The 26,168-nt window shown below is 41.6% G+C and overlaps 1 protein-coding gene across 47 annotated transcripts in view; it reads right to left on the bottom strand.

Moving 5' to 3' along the window:
- The window catches only part of CELF4 (CUGBP Elav-like family member 4), a 691,562-nt gene that overhangs the window by 129,073 nt on the left and 536,321 nt on the right, over positions 1-26,168 (bottom strand). For 12 of the 47 annotated variants that reach the window (XM_065657466.1, XM_065657477.1, XM_065657502.1 and 9 more), the window contains exon 5: positions 2,911-2,925. The exons of 25 other annotated variants lie outside the window; for them this stretch is intronic. In XM_065657466.1, the coding sequence (XP_065513538.1) occupies positions 2,911-2,925 (15 nt within the window). Of the gene's footprint in view, positions 1-1,463; positions 1,491-2,910; positions 2,926-26,168 lie in introns of all 47 variants that reach the window. 10 more of the 47 variants (XM_065657474.1, XM_065657498.1, XM_065657473.1 and 7 more) reach the window with 1 other exon arrangement.

The raw sequence follows: 26,168 nt of genomic DNA, 5'->3' as shown, positions 1-26,168 counted from the left end.
CCCTTTCAATCATGTTTTACGGTGCCTGTTCAGTGCATTGAGGTACCTTTTATGGTTGAGATGACACTTTCATTACAAGCTGCTGTTTCAGTGGTTTATAACTTTCCCCCCAAATTACCTTTGGGGGTTAAAATTTTCTCACGCTTTCTTATTCACAGACCAGCAGTGAATTTATTTAGAAAGTTGGAAGATAATCTCCATAGCTACTTTGGAGTTATCAGAACTTAGGGAAAAAAAAGCAAAACAAAACAAAACAAACAAAAAACAAAAAAACCGAAACAAACCAGAAAACCACAGCACAATAAAAAAAACACCACCAAAAACATTTCATATTTTTGACCATTAACAAGAAAAAGTAGGTGTGTATTTTCCACTTTCTATAACACAAAAAAACCTATAGTGAATGCAGGCTCCACAAGATACCTGTTTATAGTGATTAAAATTGAGCAAAGAAAAAAATCAAACACAATCATAAATTGTATAACACTCATATACAGTCCAATCCTAATAGAAAGAGATGTAAAATGTACTTATGGCTATTGGATGTCGAAGGACCTGTTTTGCTGGCTTCAGCATTTTGACTTTCCTGAGCTTTGTGCAATGGGCCCTTACTACAGCATCAATAAATTCATTTGAATTCATAAGCCAAACAGTTGTAGCTACTCAACAAATATAGAGGCAAATGCAACTAAGGTATTTATCAACTGTTCTGAAGGCATTCTCTCACCTTCCAGTACATGTGTGTTCCAGCTGGTTCTTGATGCTAATTATTTTCAGACTTCATTTTGGCTGAAGAACAGTAGTCACGGTTTGGGCATATGCTGGTTACAGTTGTATCTACTTTCCGTTTCAGGGAAAGAAAATGCATATTGTCTTGTTTCCTTCTCAGTGCTTCAATCTGTTCTTTGGATATGTTTGCTTGTTTGTGTGACAGAGGCTTTCATCTGAAGACCTAAACACTATCAGAGTGAGGCAGCTGGGTGAGATGGACATCTGCTTTGATGTAAAGTAAAATAATCTTCATAACAAACAGGTAGATCTTGTTATGGCTACCGCAAATCTATCTGGGCTTCTTTTAGGTATATGTCAAGAGGAAAATAAATATGGATACAGATTCAGTTTAGATTATCCTCTGTGGATCTGCTCCAATGTTGGCTCAAGCCAGTGGGTCCCTTTTCATCGGCTTTAATTGTTTTCCAATCAGGCTCTAGGGTCTGATTTTATGTTCAATGACCCAGTTCTTCATGATGAGGTTTCAGCTATTTCAAAGTAACTGGAGTTGCCAAAGAATTTTATATCTAAATGGTTCACTTCCCTCATAAATTTTACAAGAGCAGTTCTACCTACAGGATCCCCAAAATTAACGGGAGTTAAGCAGCTCCTACAAAAGGGGCTATGAATATTTGCTTGAGCTTTTAAAATTTACATTAGCCTTCTGTTTGGATTCCTCTGCACATTTTAACCTGTGCAGGACTGTCTTAAACAGCATCCTCTGCAGACTTGCAATAGTATCTCTCTAATACAACTAAAACCAGAAATCACCACTTCGAGTCTAATATTTTAATTCAGGGAACTCTTAACTATACCTCTTTTGAGCAAAATACCTAACTACCTCATTTTAGCTTTCAATGCAAGGAAACCTGAGCAAACACACTTGCTTAAATATTAGGTAGAGTTGAATGGTCTCAGCAGCCAGATCCAAACTTAATGAAGTAAAAATCTTTCCCAACACATTAGAGGTCACAAATAAGATGATGGTTTCTCTTTAAAAGGCGAGTTACTTCATCCTGCAGTATGATATGCTGTATTTAACACTTTATTTTAAGCTGCCTTGAGCTCGAATGAATATAAATACCCAATGGTCATTCTCTTTATTAAACTGGAGCTACACAAAGGACTAATAATCTGGTTGTCTTGTTGTTCAGTCTAATTATAGTAGGGAGTGTGAGGAATCCCATGTGCCTCCTAACTTTGGATGAAAACAATTAGTCTGCAGGTTTCTTTTTTTGGCTTTTATTATTATCATCATTGCAATTAATAAACTTCACCTTTCCCTACTACAGTCTACCAAAGTGCATATTTCAAAACCAGGAGAGAAAAGGGAAATGAGGCATTCTGTCTTTTTCACATGACTTCTGTCTTACTCTTTGGGTAAGATTTGTTTTGTATATCAGGGGAGTGAGCTCAAAGGCTGGATCCTGGAGGAGGATATTAGAACAAAATGCTCAAAAATGTTTTGGTAATGGAGGCTGCTGTCAACATTTCTCAAGAATAGGCCAAGCGCAAACCTTGAAGAGGGGCCCCAGGGAGTGATTTATAGTACGGACTGATACAGTACATGCAATTTGTTTTAATTAAGACGATGGCTTATTGCATAATTCACATTGCACTGGCTGAAATGACCGCACCAGGCAGTTCTGGAGAATTACAAGTCATTCTCATAAATTCCATTAACTGTAATGCAGCAAATGTTGCAGGAAACAGTTTCATCAAGAAACATAAATGCAACATTGCTACTTCTCGCAATTTTGCACCAAAACGAGTTCTGCAGTATGTCTTCAGGTTTTAGCTGCTATATATTATGAAGTATAGTTTTTTACTCTCCCCGATACACTTAACAGACCTGCAAATATGAGCAGCATTCAAAACACCCAGCCAAATCCTTAAGTAGCAACAAACAGCCTGGTGCAAAGGAGGCAAACAGATCCCCAAGCCCATCAGCTGATCATGGTCCCTAGGCCTGCAGAGGTTGTTACGCTGATGTATTGCAGCCTACAAGGCACAAATAATAGTGTAATTTTCAAAAGTGATCACTGTTTTTATTCAGGAGAGGGTGTCCAGCAAAACCTGGGATGCCTGTGACATTCAGAATAAGCACAACTAGGGAGGAATAAAACCAGGCACCAGTACAGGTTGGGGGTTGACCTGCTGGAAAGCAGTACTGCAGAGAGGGACCTGGGAGTTCTGGTGGACAACAAGTTGACAATGAGCCAGCAATGTGCCCTTGTGGCCAAGAAGGCAAATGGTACCTGGGGCGCACTAGGAAAAGTGTGACCAATTGGTAGAGGGAGGTTGTCCTCCCCCTCTACTCTGCCCCGGTGAGGCCGCATCTGGAGTTCTGTGTGCAGTTCTGGGCTCCCCAGTTTAAGAAGGACAAGGAATTACTGGAGGGAGTCCAGCAGAGGGCCATGAAGATGATTAGGGGTCTGGAGCATCTTTCTTATGAGGAAAAGCTGAGACAACTGGGTCTTTTCAGCCTGAAGAAGAGAAGGCTGAGAGGCGATCTCATCAATGCTGATAAATATCTCAAGGGTGTCAAGGTATCAAGAGGATGGGACCAGACTCTTTTCAGTGGTGCCCAATGATAGGATGAGTGGCAACGGGGAGAGACTGAAACACAGGAGGTTCCATCTGAATACGATTAGAAAATGCTTTACTTTGATGGTGTCAGAGCACTGGAACAGGCTGCCCAGAGAGGTTGTGGAGTCTCCTTCTCTGGAGATATTCAGGACCCATCTGGACACATTCCTATGTGATCTGCTTTTGACATTGGCATTGTCAAAAGTCTTCAGAGACAATTTTGTAGTATTTACCTTATTTTAATATCAATTGTACTTCAAGACAAATATGAACAAATAAACTGTCCAGCATATATATGGTATAGTATATACATAGAGACACCATAGTATTATATGCAGTAGAAATACAGCTAGAAAGAACCTAGGGATCTGGAAAGAAAGGGTGCCATTTAGTTTTAAAATATTTACTATTTCAGATGAATCACTTATTTCACTTCAGTTACTCCAGTTCCAGAAAACTGCAAAAATCATACACATGAAAGAAAAAAACAACAAACATCTTACCATGTTAGTGAGGTAATTAAAGAGAGAACGGAAGGAAGGAAAGAAGGAAGATCTTGTATTATCACTGGAATTCATGATGAGACATAACCATTGTATATATTGCCTCAGTAAAACAATGATAAACCAAAGAGATGTGAGAATCTGATTCCTAATACCTTGTCATGGATTTAGCTCACCTAACACCAGCTACCTAAAACTTACATGTCTATTCTGTCTATAGGCAATAACTGTAGGTTTCCAGAAATCTATTTACAATCTGAGGACAGAGTTTTAAAACAAACAGGGTGAGCCACCCAGGCTAGCCAGCAGAGAAGTGAATTTAGATGTGACCTTTTTGTGCAAAGAAGCAAAGCATAGCTAATGTCGTAAGAAAGCTGCTTTTCTAAGGTAGGTAGCTGCGGCAACCTGCTGTGAACATTTTAAAATGTCACAGCCCTGAATGCATGGCTGCTGATGTCAACAGAAAAGCTTTCAAAGTCTCTGGTGAACTTGGGTGATCCCTAGACCATGGTGGCCAACTGTTTGGTCTTGAGCTACAAAGAGCTGGCAGAGCTCCTGCTCCCAGTCTGCTGGATGGAGTTTATGGCAGGAAAAAGCAGCGAGGTACATGTTGGACTACCTGAATAGCTCTCTGTGAAACAAACCAACGGAGCTTGCTGAAGCTGAAATTTCCACCTTGTGCAGTCCAGTGGCTTTGCCAGCCCAGCACCATCTGCCAGTGGTGCTCTATGGGCACAGTCAGCATTTGCCTTTTGCCAGGGGTAACTGGGTCACCCCAGAGCCAGCCCTGGGACTCTCCAGCAGGCCGACAGCACTGACAGATGGAGAACTTGACTTAGCGCACCTTTGAGTCTACATCTGTGTAAACAAAAATGTTTCGAACAAAAACGATAGGCTTGGTCATGTTCAACTTCAATTTTCCCTTCCAACTGGCTAACGAAACAACCCTCTTTACTGTGTTGCTTCTTCAGTGATTGCCTTATCTATTCATTTTGTCCTGTGCTGGAAGACATGGACCTCTTTGCTGTATTTGGGCAATGCTATGATTGCAATTTGAGGAGGGAGAAGAGGCAGATTTAGGTACTGCCCAGCTACGGAGGAATGTCAAATTATAATAAGTTGGTGGCTATGCTCCTTCCTTCCCGTCCCATTCTGCTGCCTGTGATGTGGTGTTATCAGTTTGCCTCCTGTTCTTTCTTTTGGAGCATCGTAAATATAACAGCAAGCTGGAGCTGCTTTTGAGCAAAGTTCCTCACTGCATTATACATGAGTTTGGAAACAAGAGGAGTTTGTTCTGAATCCCACTTAGCCTTGTGAACTTTCACAGGTGAATTTAAGGCCTATTTGGCTGGCTAAAGCTGAAGTTTGAATTATTGAAACAACAGGGGGGCACTTTGGATCTCTTCTGCCAGGAAAGCTGAGGGAGACAGCATTTTATTTCCAGCCTTATTAAAACTTCTCTATAGAGAAGAAGTCGATCTTTTCAATCGCTCTTAATCTCCAGAGAAATCTCCTACTGATCCCTAAAATGCCGAACTTGCAATCCTGGAGCAGTTTTTAACCTGCAGCACTGGAATGTTTCTAATGTTTCCAATACTGCTTAAACGCATCTCCCTTTGCCGATTACCCTGCTGTGGCTGAATGCTGCCAAAACCTACTATGGTGTTAATTTGCACATGGACAATACTTGCTGTCCACAGACTTCAGGGACCACCTGTGGCAACATATGCTAAGTGCTGGACCTTGAGATCCTGGATATTTGATAGGGATGATTAAGTATGGACCTGCAACACGATTTCAGGTCTTTGGCTCACAGAAATAAGACTTGTCTCACCTAACTCTGGGAATGGGACTCAGCGCCAGCCTGTGCACATCTACTTTGGACAAATGTCTCCTATGTCCAGGTTTTGACAGACAGATTAGCCATATGTCCTACAGTAAAGTGTCATGTTTATCTGCAAACCACTGTCTGGACAGCACCCCCTGAGCACAGGCGGAGGATGCGGTGGCAAAGGGAAGGGGCAGAAAAAAAGACAAAGAAGCAGCACTCCTAGGAGAGGCTGGGAGATGTGAGAAAACTTCCCATGATGTGGGCAGGATTTATCTCTGCCCTGAGTCGGGGAGCGGGGCTGAGGCAGAGGCTCCGCTGGGATGAGATGTTCTGCCTGAGGGGATGGAAGTCGGGGGAGGAAAGAGGAGGGGTGACTTGTCAGCATCTGAATCAAAATGAGTTTTGTGAAGACAAAAGACAACATCCCGTCCGGTAATCTGAAGGCATCGGCTGAGATTTACCTGCACTTTTAACGTGTGCTGTTTAAAGATGATGAGCGTGAGATTAACAGTCTTTGTTTTCAGATCTTAGCTGCCTTCATTCCCTGGCCTGGAGTGATTCTTTATCTCAATTGCCAGCTTTGCATGTCATTCAGTTCAACTTAATCGCAAGGATCCACAAATCAAGCGATTTCAGGCTGGGGGCTCTGCCTTACAAAGCCTTTGCACGTCAGCAAATAGGATTTTCTTGCACTTCCTCATGGACTTAACAAAGACATTTGCTCTCAGTTTACAGAATTTACATAGTGCAATTTGGGCATTTCACAGTCCTGTTTGCATGAGATTCCTTTTGAAGTCAGAGAGCTCAGATGGCCTATGTGGGTGAATAGGGATTACTACTGCATATACAAGTTGCATCCCGGTTGGAAAGCTCATAATTTAATGACCAAGCAGTTAAACCAGATTCAAAGTCAAGATCCTCAGCTGATTTGAATCTGTGGAAATCTTGCACACTTAAAGGTTACACCAACAAAAAGTGACACCCTGATCTTAGGTTATGAAACTGATTTTCTGTGAAGCATTCACAATGACTGCTGTATGTATCCTCAGATCTTCATGCAAAATATCCAGCGCACCTCAGTGCACAGAGTTTACCAGAACATTCAAATATGGGAGAAAACCTGGGTCTGAGAACATTTTGAAGCTGGACTCGATTGCTGCTCAGTACTCATTGTACTGAACACTTTAATGATATGCAAACCTAAGGTTACATGGAAGACAGCTGGTTGAAAGTTTGTGGAGTTTTTTGTCAGTTAGTATATTCAATAGAAAGGAGAACTTCGTATGAGAATTTAAATTATGTGTGAATTTGGATCAAGGAACACTGACTAGTCTTAGCTAAAAATATAGCTCTTTTCGGAGCAAATGTTTGATCCTGGGTCAAAGTGTAATAGCTGGTGAATTCTTGTTTCAAAGCAGTATTTACATTTTTATCTAAAGCTTGACCTGATTTCTAAAAGGACATAAAAGAGTTTAATAACCCCTACATTACGCAAATGTATATCTCGTGTAAAAAGTACATTTGGGGTTGACCCAAAATTAAAAAAAAAAAAAAGAAAAAAAAAGAAAAAGACAGACTCGCTCTAGAGAGCACTCTCTAATGTTCAGGTGATTCATATCATTTTAGCAGAAGTAAGCAGAGAAATGTAAACCACAAAGACTTTCAGGTCTTCTGATCCAGCATTATTATGTATCCAACAGAGATCAATGCCTCAAAGTGTAAAATCCCCTGAAATGCCCCATTAAAGACTATACGTTTGATAGTGATTAGTATATGGTTGTCTGAGGTCCCACCTCTTCTTCTCATTATTTGCTCCATCTAGTGTGATGTTCTCCATACAGGCTGCTGGGGATCACATGGATTCGTGCAGAATTGCACTGGAGGAAAGCAGAGGAGACACCTATATCACAAAAAGCTGCAGGTCACTTTGCTACCTGTACAGTGGATGGCCTATTCTTTCAGGATTAATTGCTCTTGCCTAAAAACTTGGTTCCTTCTCGGGGAGTTGTGGCAGTGCTTTGCACCAGCATAACTAAGTGTCTAGGGTAAGATGCAAAGTCTGATGTTGGATGCTGTGATTTTGTGGTGATGAATGGGTATGCAGATAGGCATAATGGACTCTTCAAATTGGAATTTGGCTCTGGAAAAAGGTGTTAAGTATTGCAGCCTTCCCCAAAGTGCCATGTTATCTATAATGGCCACACGTTTATGGTTATAGGCTGTAGGTTGTGCCAAGGAATCAGGCACTGAGCTGTTTCACTGGAGCTATGAAGAATGTTTTCTACCAAGTTGGAAGCCTCATTGTAACCATCTGAGATAAAAGACAGAGAAGATTTGAGTTTGTCCTTGCTTCTTGGTTTCTTGGAGAGTCCTGGCGTTTTATTCAGATAGGCTGATTTGTCTGTCTCTGCTGATGTGTAAATAGCCCATCAGAACTGGTACCACACTGTGGAATGATACAGGGGATTTCTGTCAGGATGAGAAAGGCCAGTGTGTCTGAATATCACTATGCCAGCCCCAGCACCTCTCACAGATAGTGGACTGGGGATGGAAGAGGAGATACAACACTTGTTCACATGGATCCACGGGAATCAAAACCTCCCTGTTCCAACCAAAGCTTTTAAAAACCAGCTGATCCCAGATCTTTAAGGAAGAACTTAGTTGTTGGGAGAAGCTGTGAGGGTCCCAGGACTCGTTTCCCCAGGACCTATACAAACATGAGGAAGACAATCTCACTCCAATCTGACTAACTCTTCAAAACAGAAGTAGGCATGGGGAAAGGTGGGCGCAGAGATTCTTTGCAATAGCCTCACTTCTGAGGGCACATCCCACATTCCCTGAGAGAAGGATGTGAGCCCTTTTCTTCTCCTTTTCCCTTAGCGAGTGATAATTTCCCTCCTAGTGCAATAAATGTGGATGCAATCACCTTTCATAACCGATCAAGTCTACAGGCTTCATTTCATGGCTGCTGAAGTAAAAACAGTGGCATTGCTCTGCCCCTCTCTCCCTACAGACAGCTGAATCCTCGGTAGTCCCATTGCACCATCAGGCTTGTCAGCACAAAACCACATCCCTCAGTGGTTTCTGCTCACTCTATAACTGAAACGAGCTGAGAAAACCTCATGTTTCCCAGTTCAGAGTGGTTCACCAGATGATCTGAGAGTATTTGGTATGACCTGTCCTGAAAACAACATGTCCTGTTCTAAGCACACAGGTGCATTCACGGCCACTACAGGAGAGGCTGCCAGCAGCTATATCAAAGTGTTAGCATGAAAGAGACATCCCACCCTCTAAGCTGCAGAGCAGTCTGTTATGCAACTTTGATGCATGTTTGCTTTTCCACATCATATTTAAGGAAAAGCAGAATTAAACATTACACAAGCTGCAAACATGAAGGCATGCTCAAACACACACACGCTGCATGCAAAAATAGCTGCACATACATACATGTATGCTGTCCACCTTGGCAAAGCTGGTAGCAAAGACCATTTACCGAGGAGTTTGCATACCTCTTACTGAGAAGCCTGTTTTGTCTTTGTGAAAAGTTGCTTTTCTTTTACAAATAAGGGCTATTCATTTAAGCTGTTTTTTGAGGTGCCAAACATAAAAATTAGATGAGACGTCAATCAGGACCCACGAGGACAGGGAGGCGAAGACAGAGAGCCTGAAAAATGCTTCCAGTGCAGGCAGCTTGTTTAAGCACAGACCGTGTTGCAGCTAGCTGGATCTTAGGAGAAAAAGATGAATTTCTACACATTTAAACATGAATAAGGTGAGATGAAGGGAGGGGAAAAATCCATGAAGGTGAAGAGCCTTTTTTTTCCTCTTTCCCCAGTTGTGATGGATGATTTCAGCCTGAAGTACTGAGCCTCACAGTAAAGAAAATATCTACAGTGATTTTGATAAATAAATGCTTAGACCTTGCAGTTGCCACCTTGATGTTGGAGAGAAAGAAGTTTACACTTCACAGTGTCATTTATTTTTTTTTTTTTTGCACAGGGCTCAGAAGGAGCAAGGGTGGGACAATCTGCCACTCTTGCATTAAGAAGAGGGACTTACTCTTGGGCATCATTTTCCACTGTTTCCTTCACTGCACAAGAAAAACTGGAGCACCCACAGAGGCTGGTCTCAGGATAGTTATGGGAAACTTAGGATGGCATATGAGGTTGCCAAGTCCAGAGAAAAGTGAAGGAAATGGGCCACTTTGTCCTGCTGACCTCAAGTGCTGGCTTCTCTCTTTCCCTGTGTTTGTAGCATGGTGTTATGGCCTCGGTGGAGTGCAGGCTGCCTGCACAGAGCTCTGAGCAAATATCTTTGGAACAGAAATAAACTTCCAAACCTCAAAATGTGTGTTACTGGAGACAGACACGTGCACACTCCTGACATGGATCCAACTTGCAGCGTTGCTGAGGTGCAAGAGTTCCTCGTGGCTGCACTCATGTATTACATGGGGCAAGGCAGCCTCCAAACTATTTCTTTCCTTCAGACTGTAGCCCTTCACTCAGAGGAGGTGTTTTACCACCCTTGCAAAATGTGGCTGCTTCTGTGGCAAGGCATTAGGAGATGCACTAAGCAGCATTGCAGTTCTGTATGGTTTTGCAGGAAAGTAAAGAAAAATTTTCAATCCCATTGCACTTACGATCGACAAAACACAACAGTCCAATCTGGAATATAGCTCAGATCATAAAGAATGGCCTGTACATGTGAAAAGAGAAGCCTTTGAAGAACTGCCCTAGACTTCTGTTCTACACCCTGGCAGTGTTCCCAGCACTGCACTGGAGAAGTGTGCAGGGAAGTGGTGTACAGTCATGCACCAACTCCCGTTCTCCCCTTGGAGCTCTCCCAGTCCTGCCTTGGCCAGATTTAACACTGCTTTGCTGACGAGATGTGAACAGATCAGAAGTGTCAAGCTATGTCTTGGAGGAACTTAAATGGGCGCTTCTGTTGGGCCCTGAATTAGAAACAAGCATTGCTGGATTCCCAACTCAACTGTCATTTCAAAAAAAAAGAAAAAAATAAAAAAATGCGTTCTTTAGCTTTCAGTGTGCTGGGCATCTGCTCGCATCACTTGTCGCCTGACTCCTGTTTCCAAAGCCCATCGAGACAGTACCACATCAGCACATGGGAAAGGGCAAATGAGGGCAAAGACATAAGCAAGTGGAGCATATACCCTGGTCCTTTCATTTGCTTCCCAAGCATCGGGATTCCTGATGAGGACAGCCAAGCTCCTACAAAAAGCAGTCGTAATTCCTCTCCCCAACTCCTGCCCAACAATGACGGGTTTGAGCCTGCTCAGCGTGAGTGCGGAGCTACAGAAGAGCAGATAAAAAAGACTGAGCTAAATGGAGAACACAAACACATCTCTGAGCTACACTAATGAGAACATAACTAATATGTTACATATTCCCAGCAGCACAAAGGAAACCTAAGGGAAGCACAGGCAGTCAGAGGTATTATTTCAGTAGCTGTAAGCTAGTTTTATTTGCACATGGGTCTATCTGTCTGTGTATTTAAGTTCCTCTACTGGTTTCTTATACCCTCAGAAACGCCCTAAACTTTGAATCTGAGACTAAATTGCTTGGCTGCCTGTGCAAAGCTTCATCAAAACCCAAGATCCAATGTACAGTGGGAGGGGTGAGCTTTGGTTCAGCGAAGATATGGAGAAACTCTTGAAATCCTGCATGGCCCCTCTTATTCCCTCTGAAGTTTGCTCCGTTCAGTTAGTAACCAGAGAGCTTCTGAGAAGCTCCAGATTCACCCAAGCTGCAAGATGAAAGGAGGGTTAGAAGGAGGGCTATAAACAAGATATATATCTATTTTTTTTCCCCTCTGCAGCGAACTGTGGCAGAGGAGGTAGCAGACAAGAATGCAGATGTCTGTGTCATTTGCTCCCCAGTATATCAGGGGAATGACAGGCCAGCACTTTGGTTTGCAGTGATTTGCATTTCTGAGCTGAGCAGGGTGACAATTTGAGGTGACAAGACAGCAGGAAATGTTTGTAGCTGTATTGGCCCTTAAGAAACCAGGGACAGGACAGACAATGTGACACCTCTTATTGGGCCGATGGACAGGCCCATTCGGGGGGATATTTCCAGGAGAGGATGCCCATCCTAACACCTGAAAAAAATGCAGGGAAGCTTTTCTACTGCACCTGCCACAGGGTTTCCTTGTTGTCTATTAGAGTGAGGATAACAAGAGGAAGACAAGAAACAGAATTTTATTTTGTTCTTCCACCCACGGTGTCACATCCTCGTCCGCTCACTGTGCAGATGTGGGTACAGCATAGCCTGCCCTCCTTTCCAAGCTGGTGCAGGTCCTTGGTGCAACAGGGATGTGCCAAAAAGCTGCTGTCCCAGGGACTTGCTGGCAGACACCATATCAGATCACTCTTACAAAGCTGTTATTTTTTTATTCACTTTCCATCCCATGGATGCTGATTTGCACATTGGGGTCAACTAACTGTCTCCTTCAGTGCTTTCTGCCGTAGCAATTAATTTGTGCTAGAAAAGAGGTTTTACTGAGAGATGGGTGAAAGCTGGAGGGAGAGGAGTGAGACATGGGAATGAGACAGAGAGCAGGCTTCTCTTGGCACTGCTCTTCCCTGTTCTCCCTTGCAGATCCTATTGATGCCTGATGTTGTTCTGCAAACAGCCACATACTGCTCGTTAGTCTTATTGGGCTTTGCACTCTCTCCTTGGAGGACACTTGCCCTTTAACAAAGGGTCTTAAGCTGACTGAAGGAGAGGGAAAGACTGAGTGATACTGTTTCTCAGGCTGTAAGCAGGGAGATGAAAAAACAAGCCAAGTTTATGCTTGCAAAAACTTCTGTGAGAATGTTTCTACAGTTTCTAATCAGAACAGAAGCTTTTGAGAGGGGAAAAAAACCTAATCAAAATTGTGAAAGTTTTCCTGTCAGCTCTAGCCAAGGAGGGAGATACTGTCCAATTTGAATCGCATAAATCCCCTCAGGCCTCTTGGCTGGTCTGCTAGGCAGGTGGCTCTTTGGCCAGGAAAAAACAAAAATCCAAACAGCTAACATGAAAATGCCTTTACTATGCAAAGGCTTCCATGCTTTGCTCTTCACATCATGTTTAAGGGATCCCTTTTCTTCCCAGTGGAGCATTTCCATTGACTCATAGCAGCTGGAGAGCAGACCCCTGGGCAGATATGTGACTTTCCCTTGCTGAAACAGCTGATGTATTTCATCCCAGATGAAATTGCCTCTGAGCACCTTACAAAGCAAAACCAGAGTGTACATAGGAGTATGGTTTGAAGTCCTAACTCAAGCAAAACCCCATGGCAGGGAAGAAAGATTTAGTTTGATAGGAATAAAGAATCTGTGCTTTGGAGGTTGACAAGACATTCGGGATATGCTATACAGAATGGTGGAGTGGAAATGACTAGGTAAATGTAGGGTATCGAAACTATTATTTGAAAAATTCTTTATCTAGAAACCCCAGCTCTGCCATTAACTGAAACATGATCGCATTTGAGTTTCACAGGGCTTAACACTGTCAGAGTTTAGGAAGACATGGTCTAGCTCTTTCTTAAGCAGTCTTAGGCACATTTATTTAGTCATTTTAAATGGCACTAGAAATGAAGCTAATTTACCAAGTCTCCAAATCATTTATAATATCTATTACAGAAAATAACATTAAAGATAGAAGAAAGCCAAAGCAAAGAGCCCAACTGAGACAGGGTTTGCCTATTAATCTACACACATGGAAAACAGACCTACACCAGAAGGACTACAGTGATGGGTAATGGGTTGTAACTGGTTAACGGCAAAGCTCCATCACAGAGAAGTGCTCCTCTTTTGAGCCTACTGAAACCCAAATGGGCAAGGAGGGGATTAGAATACATTTTTAGGTCATTTTAGGTTTAGGTGACTAAGAAGTCTCACTTTATGCTGAAAACAGAGACTTCAAGTTGAACTGCTGCCTGCACAGCAAAGCACTAGGCAGCTTTGCAGCTTTCACTATGGTTTCTCATGGGTTTCATACTATGTGATTTTGGGACAAGGGAAAAAATGAGTATCATGCTGGAGCTGACCTCCTGTGGGTTAGAGTCTGACTGCAGCACAGGTAGTCTCTTGCAAGCCGGGACTTCTTGAACCAGAAGAGTGGTTCACAGGAGCAAACCGTGGAATGGTCTCACCATTCAAAGGTTTATCCTACCCCTGCACCTAACTTTCATGCTGCCCCAAAGTCACCTGTCTCCACTACTTTTACTCATAAATATATAGAACTGTTCGGCCCGTCAGGGAATTACAGAAAACGTGGTAGTGAAGTTAATCCTACAGCTTCCCTCTGAAATGCATTTGTTGTCTAGGTGTCACAGGTAAGGTGCATGTGCAAACAAAACTGTCAGCCTGGTCCCACCCATCCTTTTCAAGGCTTCCTAGTTTACCCATACGCTATTCGAAACCCATCCTGAATTTACTTTCCCGTGACAGGATCAAGTGGTGCTGGGAGTTACACTGTTTTAAATCTGAAACAACACAGTTGATTTCAGAATAGCTTGGCTGGATCTATAACAGCCTAAAACAAAGTGTTCAAGGAAGAACGTAGCTTTCAGAGGCACTTCATGCTATCTGAAATAGAATTTTTCCATCATATTTCCTAGTCATTTAGATGAGTGATGCTTATTCAGGGTAGATGGATCTGCCAGGTTCTCAGGCTGCCTTGATGTGAGGCAGCTCAAGGACCAAGAATGCACAGCTCTGTTCTTTGGAAGGGCACCCACTGCTTGGACTCGGTGGCACAAAGTGCCAGCCTGATGGAGAACTTGTGTTAACCCAAAGATGGCACTAAGCTTGCACACCTATAACCCCAAGCATTTAACTTTCAGATGAATAGTACTCCTAGAATTTCCCACCACATTATCATCCTTTTTGTCAGTCCCAACAAAGAGGCCAAGAGCTAAGATTTGGCTTTGTCCATGTCTCTTATTCCTCTGCACCACCAAGAAGGTCAGGTAAATTTGTGGGAAATAGTGTAAAGGAGTCACTCTGTCACTGCTCATTCAGTGTATTGATGGAGGACACCAGTGTTCACAGCCTGGCTGTTCCCCACACAGGGAAGGGCAATTGGAAGCCTGTTTGTTTCTGCTTTGGGAAATTAAATGGCATCTGTGCACACATGCACACGTGTACGCATCTTCTGTATGCAAATGCATGCAGAAACACCTCCAGTGCCTAGTTTGGCAGAGTCCAAAGGTGTGCAGCTATTTCTGTATGGCTTTTTTCCTCCACAATGGGGGCTTTTTCTGTGTATATCCGACAGCTATCTTTTGGTCCTTTCCAGAGAGAGATGAGGGAAATACGAAGACCTGAGTGCCAGAGGCTGCCGTTCAGAGATTTCTTTCGGCTTTCCCTTTCCAAGAAAACCAGAGTGAAAGAGTGTGCCAGTGCTGGGTGTCAGATTCCCCTGGCATGGAAGGGCTGGCTGCTTGGGAAAGATGTCTAGTAATGCCATGAACATCTACATAGCTCATCTAGTATCCAGGGAAATGTATTGATCTAGAGTGATCAGAACACAACTTTCTTCCTACACCTTCCTCCTAGGCTATGGCAAACTGGGACTTCTGGACACACTTGGTGTCGGTCACGGTCAAACAGCATGGTCCTTTCTTTTGCATAATTTGTGCCTTCCAGCAGTTATGGCAATATTTTGGGATTTGGGAGGTCTGGAATTAGTCTCTGCCTCTGCCATAAATTTCTGTGGCCTGGGGCAAGTGACTTTTTTCTTCAGCAATAAAATTTTTGTGACGAGCTTTGCTTTCTTTTCCTTAAATCAACAGGATTTACATCAGCCCTGAAGAGGAGCACATGTGTACATGCTTGGTTAGGCCAGGGGAGATTGTTTCAGCATCCTGTAGTGATGAAGCTGAGCTAGAAGCAGATGATTTTGGAGTAGGTCCCATTTGGATGTAACTGTTTCAGATGGAAGTTGTGCTGAAGTGGGTGCACAAAAGCATCTCCTTCACACCTTGCAACACCTTTCCTCCCCATTTTGGTATCACTAAACATGCCAAGATTAACAAAACTGTCTCCTAAAGACCACAGCGAAACTTGGACCCAAACGGTCATGCTCTTCACAGATACATAAAATCTATATGAAAGTTGCTTTCTACTGTAAAGTCAAGCAGTGTGGTGTGCTTCGTCATACCCGTGAGCTAGACATCCAAAAAGCACTTCTGAATTGCAGATAAAATGTTTGTCTCTATATACTTGCCTCTATCCCAGAAAGAGGAAAGAGGGTAGAGAAGAGAGAGAGTGTAGTTCTTGAAGATTACCCAGTTCTTGGAGAGGGCAAACACAGAGAGGATCTGGACTAGGAAGCTGGGTAACAGAGGGCTATCTCAGAGCTGGCAAACAAGCAGGACTTACAGTATCGATGTGGACAAGTGCTGAAGGTCAAGCTGAGGGATTTCTAACATAGTTACTTGGTAGATATGGATGGTGAGTGGCCTCAAAGACAACATTAACCACTGAAGAAGTCATCGTCTTGGACCTGAGAGATGCAGATGCTGCTTCCCCATACTTCTTTCAAACTCCAAACACTACTTTTCATCAAGTGTAAAAAATCTTTGGAACAGTCAGACTGGCAGACAGATAAAACTTTCTACTCTACTTGATTTTGTAGATTGCATTTTATAAATACATAGTGAGACAATTCATGTCTGTAATACCTGTATTAGGACACATTTTTGCTTTTGCAAATATTATACACACACTGAGCCTTATCATATATGCGTATCTGTATGTAAGAACATATACAAAGTACATAACAATGTTCACATATGTTACATATATATATGCTCACATATATATATGCACACACACTCATCTATCTATCCATACATCTATCTATTTATCTATCTATCTGTCTGTCTGTCTGTCTATCTATCTATCTATCTATCTATCTATCTATCTATCTATCTATCCTCATCTCCCTGAAACACTTGTATTGCAAGCATAATTTTCTTCCTCACCCCTGATGCAAGGCCTTATTTTAACCTCCTCTGAAAACACCTCTAGTGCCTCATTCTAGTGCCTAATTGGCCTTATCATTAAGATTTTTTTTAACTAATGTCTAAGCTAAATGTTTCCTTTTTAGGATTCAAGCCATTGCTTCTTGTTATGCCTCTCTCAATGGTGTCTACATAATATAGATTGATACGCTAGTCAGGGATGGTTTCAAAAGAAGCAAATAGCATCCATTAAGGAATGGCAATGCAGGAATGAGTCATATAAAAATGTTCATCTATCTGTATATGTATTTCTCTCTGTGTAGATGGACACACAATCCATTTCAAGTACGCATACACACACACACACACATATCAGGCTGCCTCATTTCAAGGATTTGCAACATTTAAAATCTGTAGACTCATAAGAGCCTATTCTCCCATTCCCTGCGTACCCCAAACTGCATGCATGTGTTCTTGCAAGAGACCAGTAAGTTGTGTCTGACTGAAACACAGCTTGTCTGCCTCTAACTATGCTGGGGATCGTCCTTTTACAACCTTATGAACCCTGCTTTCAGATAGTGAAAGTTAGGTGAGATAAATCCCACCCAAATCCTGTAAAGATGTAGGTCTGAAACTAGTCATTGTTTTAATTATTCGGGTTTGTGGGATCTAGTGAAAGAGGCCTCCAGACTTTGATTAAGATCTCTGTTTGCTGCTCTAATTCAAAACAATATTATTAATAGTGTTAGTAATAAGCAGTTCAGAATGTAAATCCTAGGAACATGTTATCAAAGCCTGTGCAGGCTTTAATAGCTGGATGTTCATAAAGTATTTTTTGATCTAAAAAAAAAATGTGCAAGGGAATTGGCACTATTATTATGGCTTCAACTCCACTAACCATGTGTTTTTCTCTCACTTTCCTCATTATTTACACAGTAAGTGAAGGGCTGGTGCTGGCACCAGACTTTATCAGGCAGTGTATGACTGTGTAAAATCCAAGAGTGAGCAGTAAGGGCTAATTTTAAGGTGGATAATGTAGCTATTGAGATCAGAGTTCACTTGCCTTTGTAGGTGGTCGGAGTGTAAAATGCAAAGGACAGAGGTAAGTAAATGCTGTTAGCAAGAATTTTTCTTGTTGGTGCTCAGAAATGTTTAAGTATAATCATAAGACAGAAGTTGTTACTGTTTTAATGAACAATTTGTTTCACAGTGATGCCCAAAGTAAAACTCTTTGATCATCACAGTAAAGTCTACTCTCTTTCTGTTCCCAAAGCCCATTAGAATAATTTAACTCACCTCAAGTTTCAGCACAGCTTGTTGTTAACTAGAAATGATCTACTTTGTCCCATCCAATTTCAAATTAGACAGCATAATCAGAAGAGCTTCTGCCACTTCACTGGAAGGACTATACTTCCACCATCAAAAAACCTCATCATTCTTATACTCTCTCTGAGGTTTTCTTCATTTTAAGCCTTCTCTTAATTGCAATTTGTTTGGACCTCACATGAACACCACAGCTTCAATTTGCCCCTCACATTCATGTAGAGTTATCATGTCTTCAGTGCTTGAAGTAATAAGTACCTCTCCTTGAATATTTTTGTTATGCTTTTTTCTGACCCATCTGTTCAGTTACACTTTTTTTTTTTTTCACCCCCAAGAGAGCACAATCTTCTACACACAGTACTATCACAACTACATGGAGCTGGACCTTTATTCTACATATACCACATATTTACTATGGCAATGCTGAAATGTGAGAGCAGCTTTTTCAAAACTGTTTCATTGCTCCATGGTTCACAGCTGATGTGTTTCTGGAACGACAGGAGACAAACTGACCTCAAAGGCTGGACCACATGAAAATGAAATATGAGAAGTACTTTTCCTTCTAATCTTAGACTCTTACAGAAGTGGAAACAAGGTGCTTCATCTCCTTCTTGCATCTGACATAAGAGGGATACAAAATGAACCTTCAACAAATTTCATTTCTGAAGATTACCTCCCACAAATCGGAATATGAGATCTTAACTTTGCTGCTGTAAATTGATAAAAAAGCCCTGTAAGATCAAGCTATATCTTTTATAATCCTCTGGTAACCACAGCTGTGATGTGCAAAAAAACACCCCAAATGGAAAGTGTGACAAAGGAACAGAACCCCAGCATGAGCTTAACTCAGTTTGGGCCAGAGAAATACAAACGTTGTCAGGAAAATAATCTCTTGAAAAAAAAACCATGCCAGAAACAAATAAATTTACAAGTGTCTGGAAAAGCCTGTAGAGTTGATATGCTGTAAAACAGCATTGCTTTCATCAAGAATTTCCCATCCCGTTGGTTAGGCTACTGTTAAACATTGCATTTGAATGCTATTGGGTAAATTGTGTGGTTTCTTTTGTTTCTTTGTTTCTGAATGGAGACTTAGTTATCTAATATTGGAAAAAGGGGAAAGAAAAATAACCTGTTTCTACAGTAGATCATATCGACATATTGGGATTTCATCTTGCATAGCTGCATCATTTGTATCTGACAGGTACAACTAAATGGAAGATGTTAGACTTCACAGATAAATTAATTTTAAGAAATGTTTATAAATCTAGAGAGCTGCACTCATTGACTTCTGCTCCAAGCTGAGGCAGATTAACCACATTTTCAGAAAATGGCTTTCCTGTTGCTGTGACAGAAGAGGTTTTGGTGGAAGTCATTCACTTTTTATTGCTTGAAGAAGACAGTGCCAGGGTGAAAAATTTCACTGTAATGTTCATGATGTTAATGAATATAAATCACAGGGCAATTTGGCCAACTGTAGTGTCTCTGAGAGGGCTTCACTTAGCTAAAGGGATGTGTTGTGCTTTTGGAATCATTTGGTTCAGAGGAGACAGAAACAGGAATCAACCTTCTGAATGGGGAATGTGCTGAGCTGAGGAGCAAGGGTAGCAGGGACATGGGAAAGAACAGGAAGAAGACAAGCGGTAATAAGAGAGTTAAGAACTGTCTTTGACTTTGGGAGCTTTGGATGCATGGATTTCAGTCTGTTTTAGCCAGTGTGAGCTGTACTGCCTCTAGCACAGTCATGGTCTTCTACCTAAAAATTGCCTAACTGAGCCATTGGATGAAGACTTCCTCGGTCTTCATTCTATGGCTTATATTAAATAACAATGGAAATGTAATCAATGAACTGATGTCTTTGTTCACCAGTCTGTGGATCTTGAAAATTGTTCAAAAGTAAACTACTTCTTCGAAGTAAGTATGAGAAAATAGGAAAAGGGGGTATTAGTACCATTAAACCATGTTATACACAACATGTGTGTTTGCTAAATGACATAAAATTGTTCTTTTTCCTGGTAGGTTGGGACTGCAACAGGATGTTTCTGATGTTTTTGTTTCCGAGTTATGTCAACTACATTAGTACATATGTGCATGCACACATACACACTCCCTTTTTTTCTACAGCCAACCATTCCTTCACTGTGTGCATAATCACTTCTGTTCTACATCTACAAGATTTTCATGGCCTGAAAATGGTTAAAACAAAGTTGTTTTGTTTTGTTTTGTTTTGTTTTAAATTAGAACCCATGGCTGAGAGAATCATGCTGAGTATGAAGAAAGGGAATGAAAAAACTTTTAAACCACCTTTTATGGTCTACTAGCTCAACTACACTGTCCCTCCAGCATTCTGGCAAAACCAATGCACAAATCAGCTCTTTTCTTATTTAACTCACTGATGCGTGTGAAGGTGCTACTGTGGTCACTGGCAGTTCTCCTATGACTACTAAGTTCTCTGAATAGGTCCCGTAGAGGCAGAGAACCACCTCAGTATGCCACAGTGTCAGGCTCAGTTTATGAACATAAACTAGAGGCAGCGAACAAGGTCAGAAGGCGGAGAGAGGTAAATAAATTGTCAGTTCTGCTCTTGGTATATTAGAATACAAATATGAAGAAATGACATCTTTCTCTATGGCCATTCCAATGTTAATCTCTCTCCTGAGACAGGAACAAATATCAGCGCATAATGTTCTCCAAGTTGTGGACCTCATCTGATTCTTCCATTGCCTGAACCTCATCAAACTCGTTTCTCAAGCAGATCTGTTCTGCATGCTGCAGTGTCCTGAGAAGGACACTTCCAGCTGGTTGGCACTGATGTTGGAGTCTAGGCTGTGGGTTAAGGTGGCAGGTTGAGATTTTATGCAGATGAGGCTTGACCTATGCCTAGGATGGGTCTGTGTGAGGTTGACCATTAATTTCAACGGACTTTGCTTCATATGCTGTGGTGCTGGAGATGAAAAACAGGAGACATTTGTCCAGTGCAGAAGATACTCTGACAAGTTGTCTTGAAGGTGTCTTTTCCTGTCCCAAACAAGTTGAGCAGAAAAGCCAAGTCAAATGGCATGACAGAGTTTACCCAGATGCCAACATAGTGTGAAGTATGACACTGTGTGACAGATCAGCAAGGGACTGCAGGGCAACATATTCAAAGTGATCAAAGACCATCTTCTCAGATTAAAGGCAGGTTCCAGTATGGAAATACCAGAATTTTTGAATGTAGTCACAAGTCATTGCAGGGGTAATGTTCACTTCTACCTGGCAGACAAACAACTGAGAAGTTCTGCATGTTCCTGTGGTAAATCCTTATGTATCTGGACAGAGTAGGAGAGGGATTGTTTCCCAGAAAGAGGAGCAGAACTTTTATAATATCTTCCTCTCCCTATTCCCAGGCTCTCCATTCAGCCCAGAAGATCTCACTCTTAGTGGATACTCTCTACAAGGAGAAACAGTTATCAGGGTGTTGCTAGGAGGTTTCCCTGAGGTGAAGAATAGGGGAAGAAGGGACAAAAAGTGAAGAATAGATAAGAAAAATTATTCTCTTACAAGGTATAGAGTTACTTTCTCAGAAAAGAGAGCAGTGAGTAACATTCAGGAAATGTGACTGCAGGTGCCTCAGGTGCATCCTGAGCTGGTGGGCTTTATTGAGTGCCAAGTTCTCTCTGGCTAGACAGTCGCCTACAGGAAGCTCTTGGCTACGACAGCATTTCTGCTGGGCAGACAGAAATCAGCAATGCTGAGAGGATGGTCCCACAGACTGGTAATGAAATGTCTTGCTAATGAGAGATGAGTTGGGCTGGGTACAAAGATCATTGCAAGGTGCTGCTGCATATAAGGACATCTGTCAAGTGCAGTTCACCTGCCAGAAACAAGCCATTTTAGTTGGATGTGACTCAAACTTCCTCTGTCTCTACATGATATTTGTATGCTTTATGGAATAAATGCTTCTTGTTACCTTTGTTAGCATGTGTCATTGAATATATAATGTCCTGTCACTCTCACTGGTATGTTCTATTGACTATATTGCTGCTTGCAAAACTCATGTCGAGTTAATGTACCCGATTTATTTATACAATTCATTTTGCTTTATTTCCAGAGACATGCTGTGACCATACTCTGATGCAGATCCTGTGAGAGTGACTGTAATAAATAAACCCAGTGAACAATTATCTCCCAAATAAAGCTTCACTGACACAAATCAGCGAAGAATAGTTCTTCACTTATATTTAAGAGCTGGTGGTCGCATACCAAATGTGGAGTTTGACCAACAGGGATTACAAGCAATGCATTTGTGATCAGAACTAGAAGGGCAGAAGGAAAAACAAACAAACAAACAAACAGCTTCACTAGTAATTCGGAGGAGAAAATCAGTTTTGTGCTGTGGGTGTACTGATAAAAGCAACCTTTCTGAATGTCTATATTTTTTTTCTCAAAATTTCTGGTGCGTTGATAGATAGACTTTTTTTTTAAATGGGATTTTTGTCTTATGATGCTTGCATTTGGAATTAAAAACCAGCTTGTCCTTTGGTAAGAAAAGTACACTTTTTTTCCTTCTGTCTGCAAATCTTTTCTATTTTGATTGGGTAACAATTCCTTCTCTGTACATTCTCTTTAGACTACTCTTTCAGTGAAACTGCTTTATAAACTGGCTGAGATGGTATCATTCTGCTATTGAAGAAAACAGGTAAGTTCTCTGGAAACTGGAAGAGATTTCAAATTTCCAAGATCAGCATGCCACAGAACCAAAAGAATCCCACAATCACCAACTTGCTCTCTCTGTAATCTGAAATAACTCTGAGAGTTCTTAAAACTAGATGCTCCAGATGTAAGACAATCATGAAATGGATGCCAGCTGACAGTAAATTTTACAGCTGCAGTGTGAATGTTTGTGCCAGATGTCCAAATGAAACTGAGATCTCATCAATATAGTCAGTATTATCTAGGATATAATTCTTGTGACCAAAAGATGGAATCTACGTCAAGCTGGAATGAATCTTGCTCAGACTCCACTGACCATATTGCCTAACTCATTGTTGACTACAGAGGCAGCCAAGAGAAATTTACTCTGATATAAACACAGACACTGTGGATACACATATTCGGACGAATGAATCACCACCCTGATTTTGAGTTTAAAAAAAATGAGGAAGATGAAAGCTTACTATGTGGTAATTGTTCTTGTTGTTACTGTTGTTGTTAGTATTATTAAATAAACAGCATATTGGGGAGTCTTATTCCATGACTTAGCAGTTACTTCTCACTGTCTGCATCAGTGTTTGTGATTCCTCTAGGCCTCATGGTGACAACACGGCATCGATGAGAAGACAGCAGCTTTGATTACAAGACTGCTCCAAAGCCCTGAAAAACTAACAAAAGTCTTATCCACTGTCATCCTTGTCGCTTTGAGCTTTGAGATAGTTAACTCCCACTATGCTGTTCTGCCTTTGCAGAAGATCTTCTAGGAGACTGACAATATCTTCACATGGGCAATGGCTGCTGCCTGTGTGAGACCCACACCATCATAAAGTGGATGAAATTTCTCTCCTCAGGTGTGACTCCATTCATTAAGTCATGTCATGGTAGAGGAAAAGAAGAAAAGTAGAAGTCATATGAAAGGTGGGGAACCACCATACTAGGAGGAGTTTCATTTAAGTTGGGCTTGACTCTGACCACAGACACCTAGTGAGAGGATCATAGCTCAGTCTGTCCATCGGCATCAGAGTATTTAGGGTCATGGTGCTAAAGGTCATAGTACAACCTCATAAACACGTGATGTAGGGCCTGGCTTCCACCTGACTGGAAAGAGTGGACAGTGAATAGCAGAGAAGTCTAAAGCTCTGTCCCCCAAGCTCCTGTTAGCAGCCATACCATGCCTTGCTGATGCTTGAGCTGCTGGCCGGAACAAAAAGACTGCTTTGCCACAACAGTTGTGTGTAGCATCTCCTGAAAAGCCAATGCACAGCAGCACGAAGGGAGGGTAGGATTTCAACCTTCGCTCTAAGTTGCCTCGCTTTCCTGGGTTTATGTCAGGCCCTTAGCGTTATTTGAACATAGTTTTTGTGGTTTAATTTGCATAATTGATGAGATGGAAAATTATCTCAATGATTGATGGATGTTTTGCATGCACCAGAGTTTGTCACAAAATATAATGCATCTGTAGGATGAGCCTGCTGCTCCTGCCATGTTATTTCCCAAAAGGACTATAAAATTCTAACTTAACCCTGCAGGTTTTTAGGTTTCTTTTGTTTTTAATCTTTTACAGTATAATGTACAACACGGTAAATAAACACAAAGACACAGCATCAACTAAAGTTACCATCTTTCTTCATTGTACTCCAAGGACACAGAGTAGTAAACGAAAAAAATGGTACTACACTTGTGGAATTGATCCAAGACTTTCCTAGACGAGGTGTTCTTACTCTCAGTGGACTAGCACTATATCTATACATTTCCACCTGGTTTGGGTATGGTGTATCTCTTTCAGAAGTCTGTATTAACAAAATTTTGTTTTGATTTACAATTGGTCAACAGTGTGTACCATAACTCATGTGCTGAGTGGACTATATTTTGATAATTGCTTGTTATAGAACTTCTTATAACCAAAAGATAATGCCAAGTGCAAAAAAACTCTTTCATAATTAACAGTGTTTCTTTCCACAGGAAGCCTGACTTGGTCTTTCTTTTTCAACAAAGCAGTGAGACACAATGAGTGACTTGAAGTCTGTCTTAAAGCTGAGTGTGAAGTAGCATATACTTATGTCCAAGTGTTCAAGTTGTCTGTGGAACCGAGATGGTCTTAGGGACATGTGCATCTTCTTTGCTGAACAGTGAATTTGGAGAGCTGAAGTCTCCCCTGTCCTGTCTGCAAATCTGTGGCCAGGCACAGCTGGCAGTTAAGCAGTTTACATACACCAGAATTAGATGGTAGATGGACGTTAATTGTCTCAGCTTTCAGGACAAGGCAGCTGATGAGCTCCTACCTACATGAAATTTGGACCAGTCCCTCTAGGCAGTATGAGATGGCAGTTTGGGACTGGCCCAGACACTCCAGGACACAGTCCTCTAGGGAGGGGGGAAGGCGAGGCACCTTGTAGTCCTACATGGGTCATATTCAGAGAAGACTTATAAGGAAAGAATGGAGAGAAGGAGGTAAGAAAAGTATTCTTGATTCTCAAATTGACCATACCCAGAGGCGATGAACAACATTTCTACGGCATTTTCAAATAATTTCAACAGACTAAACGCATAGGCTAAACCTAGGATTATCACAGAACTTGAAGGACAGTTTTGCTGTGTCAGGTGAGTTTTCTAAACAGCTCTAGTTTTGGTATAAGAAGGACACAACTGCACTGATATCAATGAGGCTGGGGAAGATGAACAACACTGGCAGTCATCCAACCACTTAAGAAAATGTACCAGAATAAAGGATTTACCAGAGAAACTCTTTACTGTGACAACCTATTGCACTGAACGAAAATTCGCTCAACAAGGATGTTTTCTCTGAGCTACATACAGATTCCTCCAAATTTTGAATAGGCCTTATCTGCTTTTCTTAGTGATTTTATTTAATAAAATTTGTCTCATGTTTACAAGATGACAAAAACATATATGGGGTATTAAGCCTGTATGCGGTACTATGCACTTTTTCGATAATCTAGAATTCATCATTAGTATTCCCTGTAGAAAAAAGGATAAATCAAACCAAGAAAGAAAAAACTAAATTAAGATCTAGGGGAAGGCACCGGCAATATTGTTTCTATGCCCCTAGAAAATTACTCCAAACCTGAAACTATTCAGCTTCTGAGCACCGAGGTAGAAAAATCATACAATGATGGCCACGGTTCTTTTCCAACAAGGAACTTTCCTACCAAGTAAAATGAAAGACATTCTTTCCGTCCCCAGTCCACACATGACGCTGCTCCAGTTTGAAGTGACAAAGGGTTGATTAGTTATGATCTGCTGCTACAGCTGAGACGATACAGAACTCCAATCAATTCACCAGCAATCAATTTGTTACACCGAACTCTCCCTCCGTCTGCGGCTGCCTGACATCCATCAGGGTCCCCTTCTCGTACCTGCAAGTCCTGGTGAGCATCTGAAGATAGCTCAGTAGGCTGAAATGGAGATGACTTGCTTGCAGTGCTATTGGGCAGATTGGCTGGCGGCATTAACCCTCTGGAGCTGAG

The sequence above is a fragment of the Caloenas nicobarica genome, chromosome Z (assembly GCF_036013445.1).
Source record: "Caloenas nicobarica isolate bCalNic1 chromosome Z, bCalNic1.hap1, whole genome shotgun sequence".
Taxonomy (NCBI): Eukaryota; Metazoa; Chordata; class Aves; order Columbiformes; family Columbidae; genus Caloenas; species Caloenas nicobarica.
The sequence above is the reverse complement of the archived record's forward strand: the minus strand, read 5'-3'. Positions and strand labels throughout refer to the sequence as shown.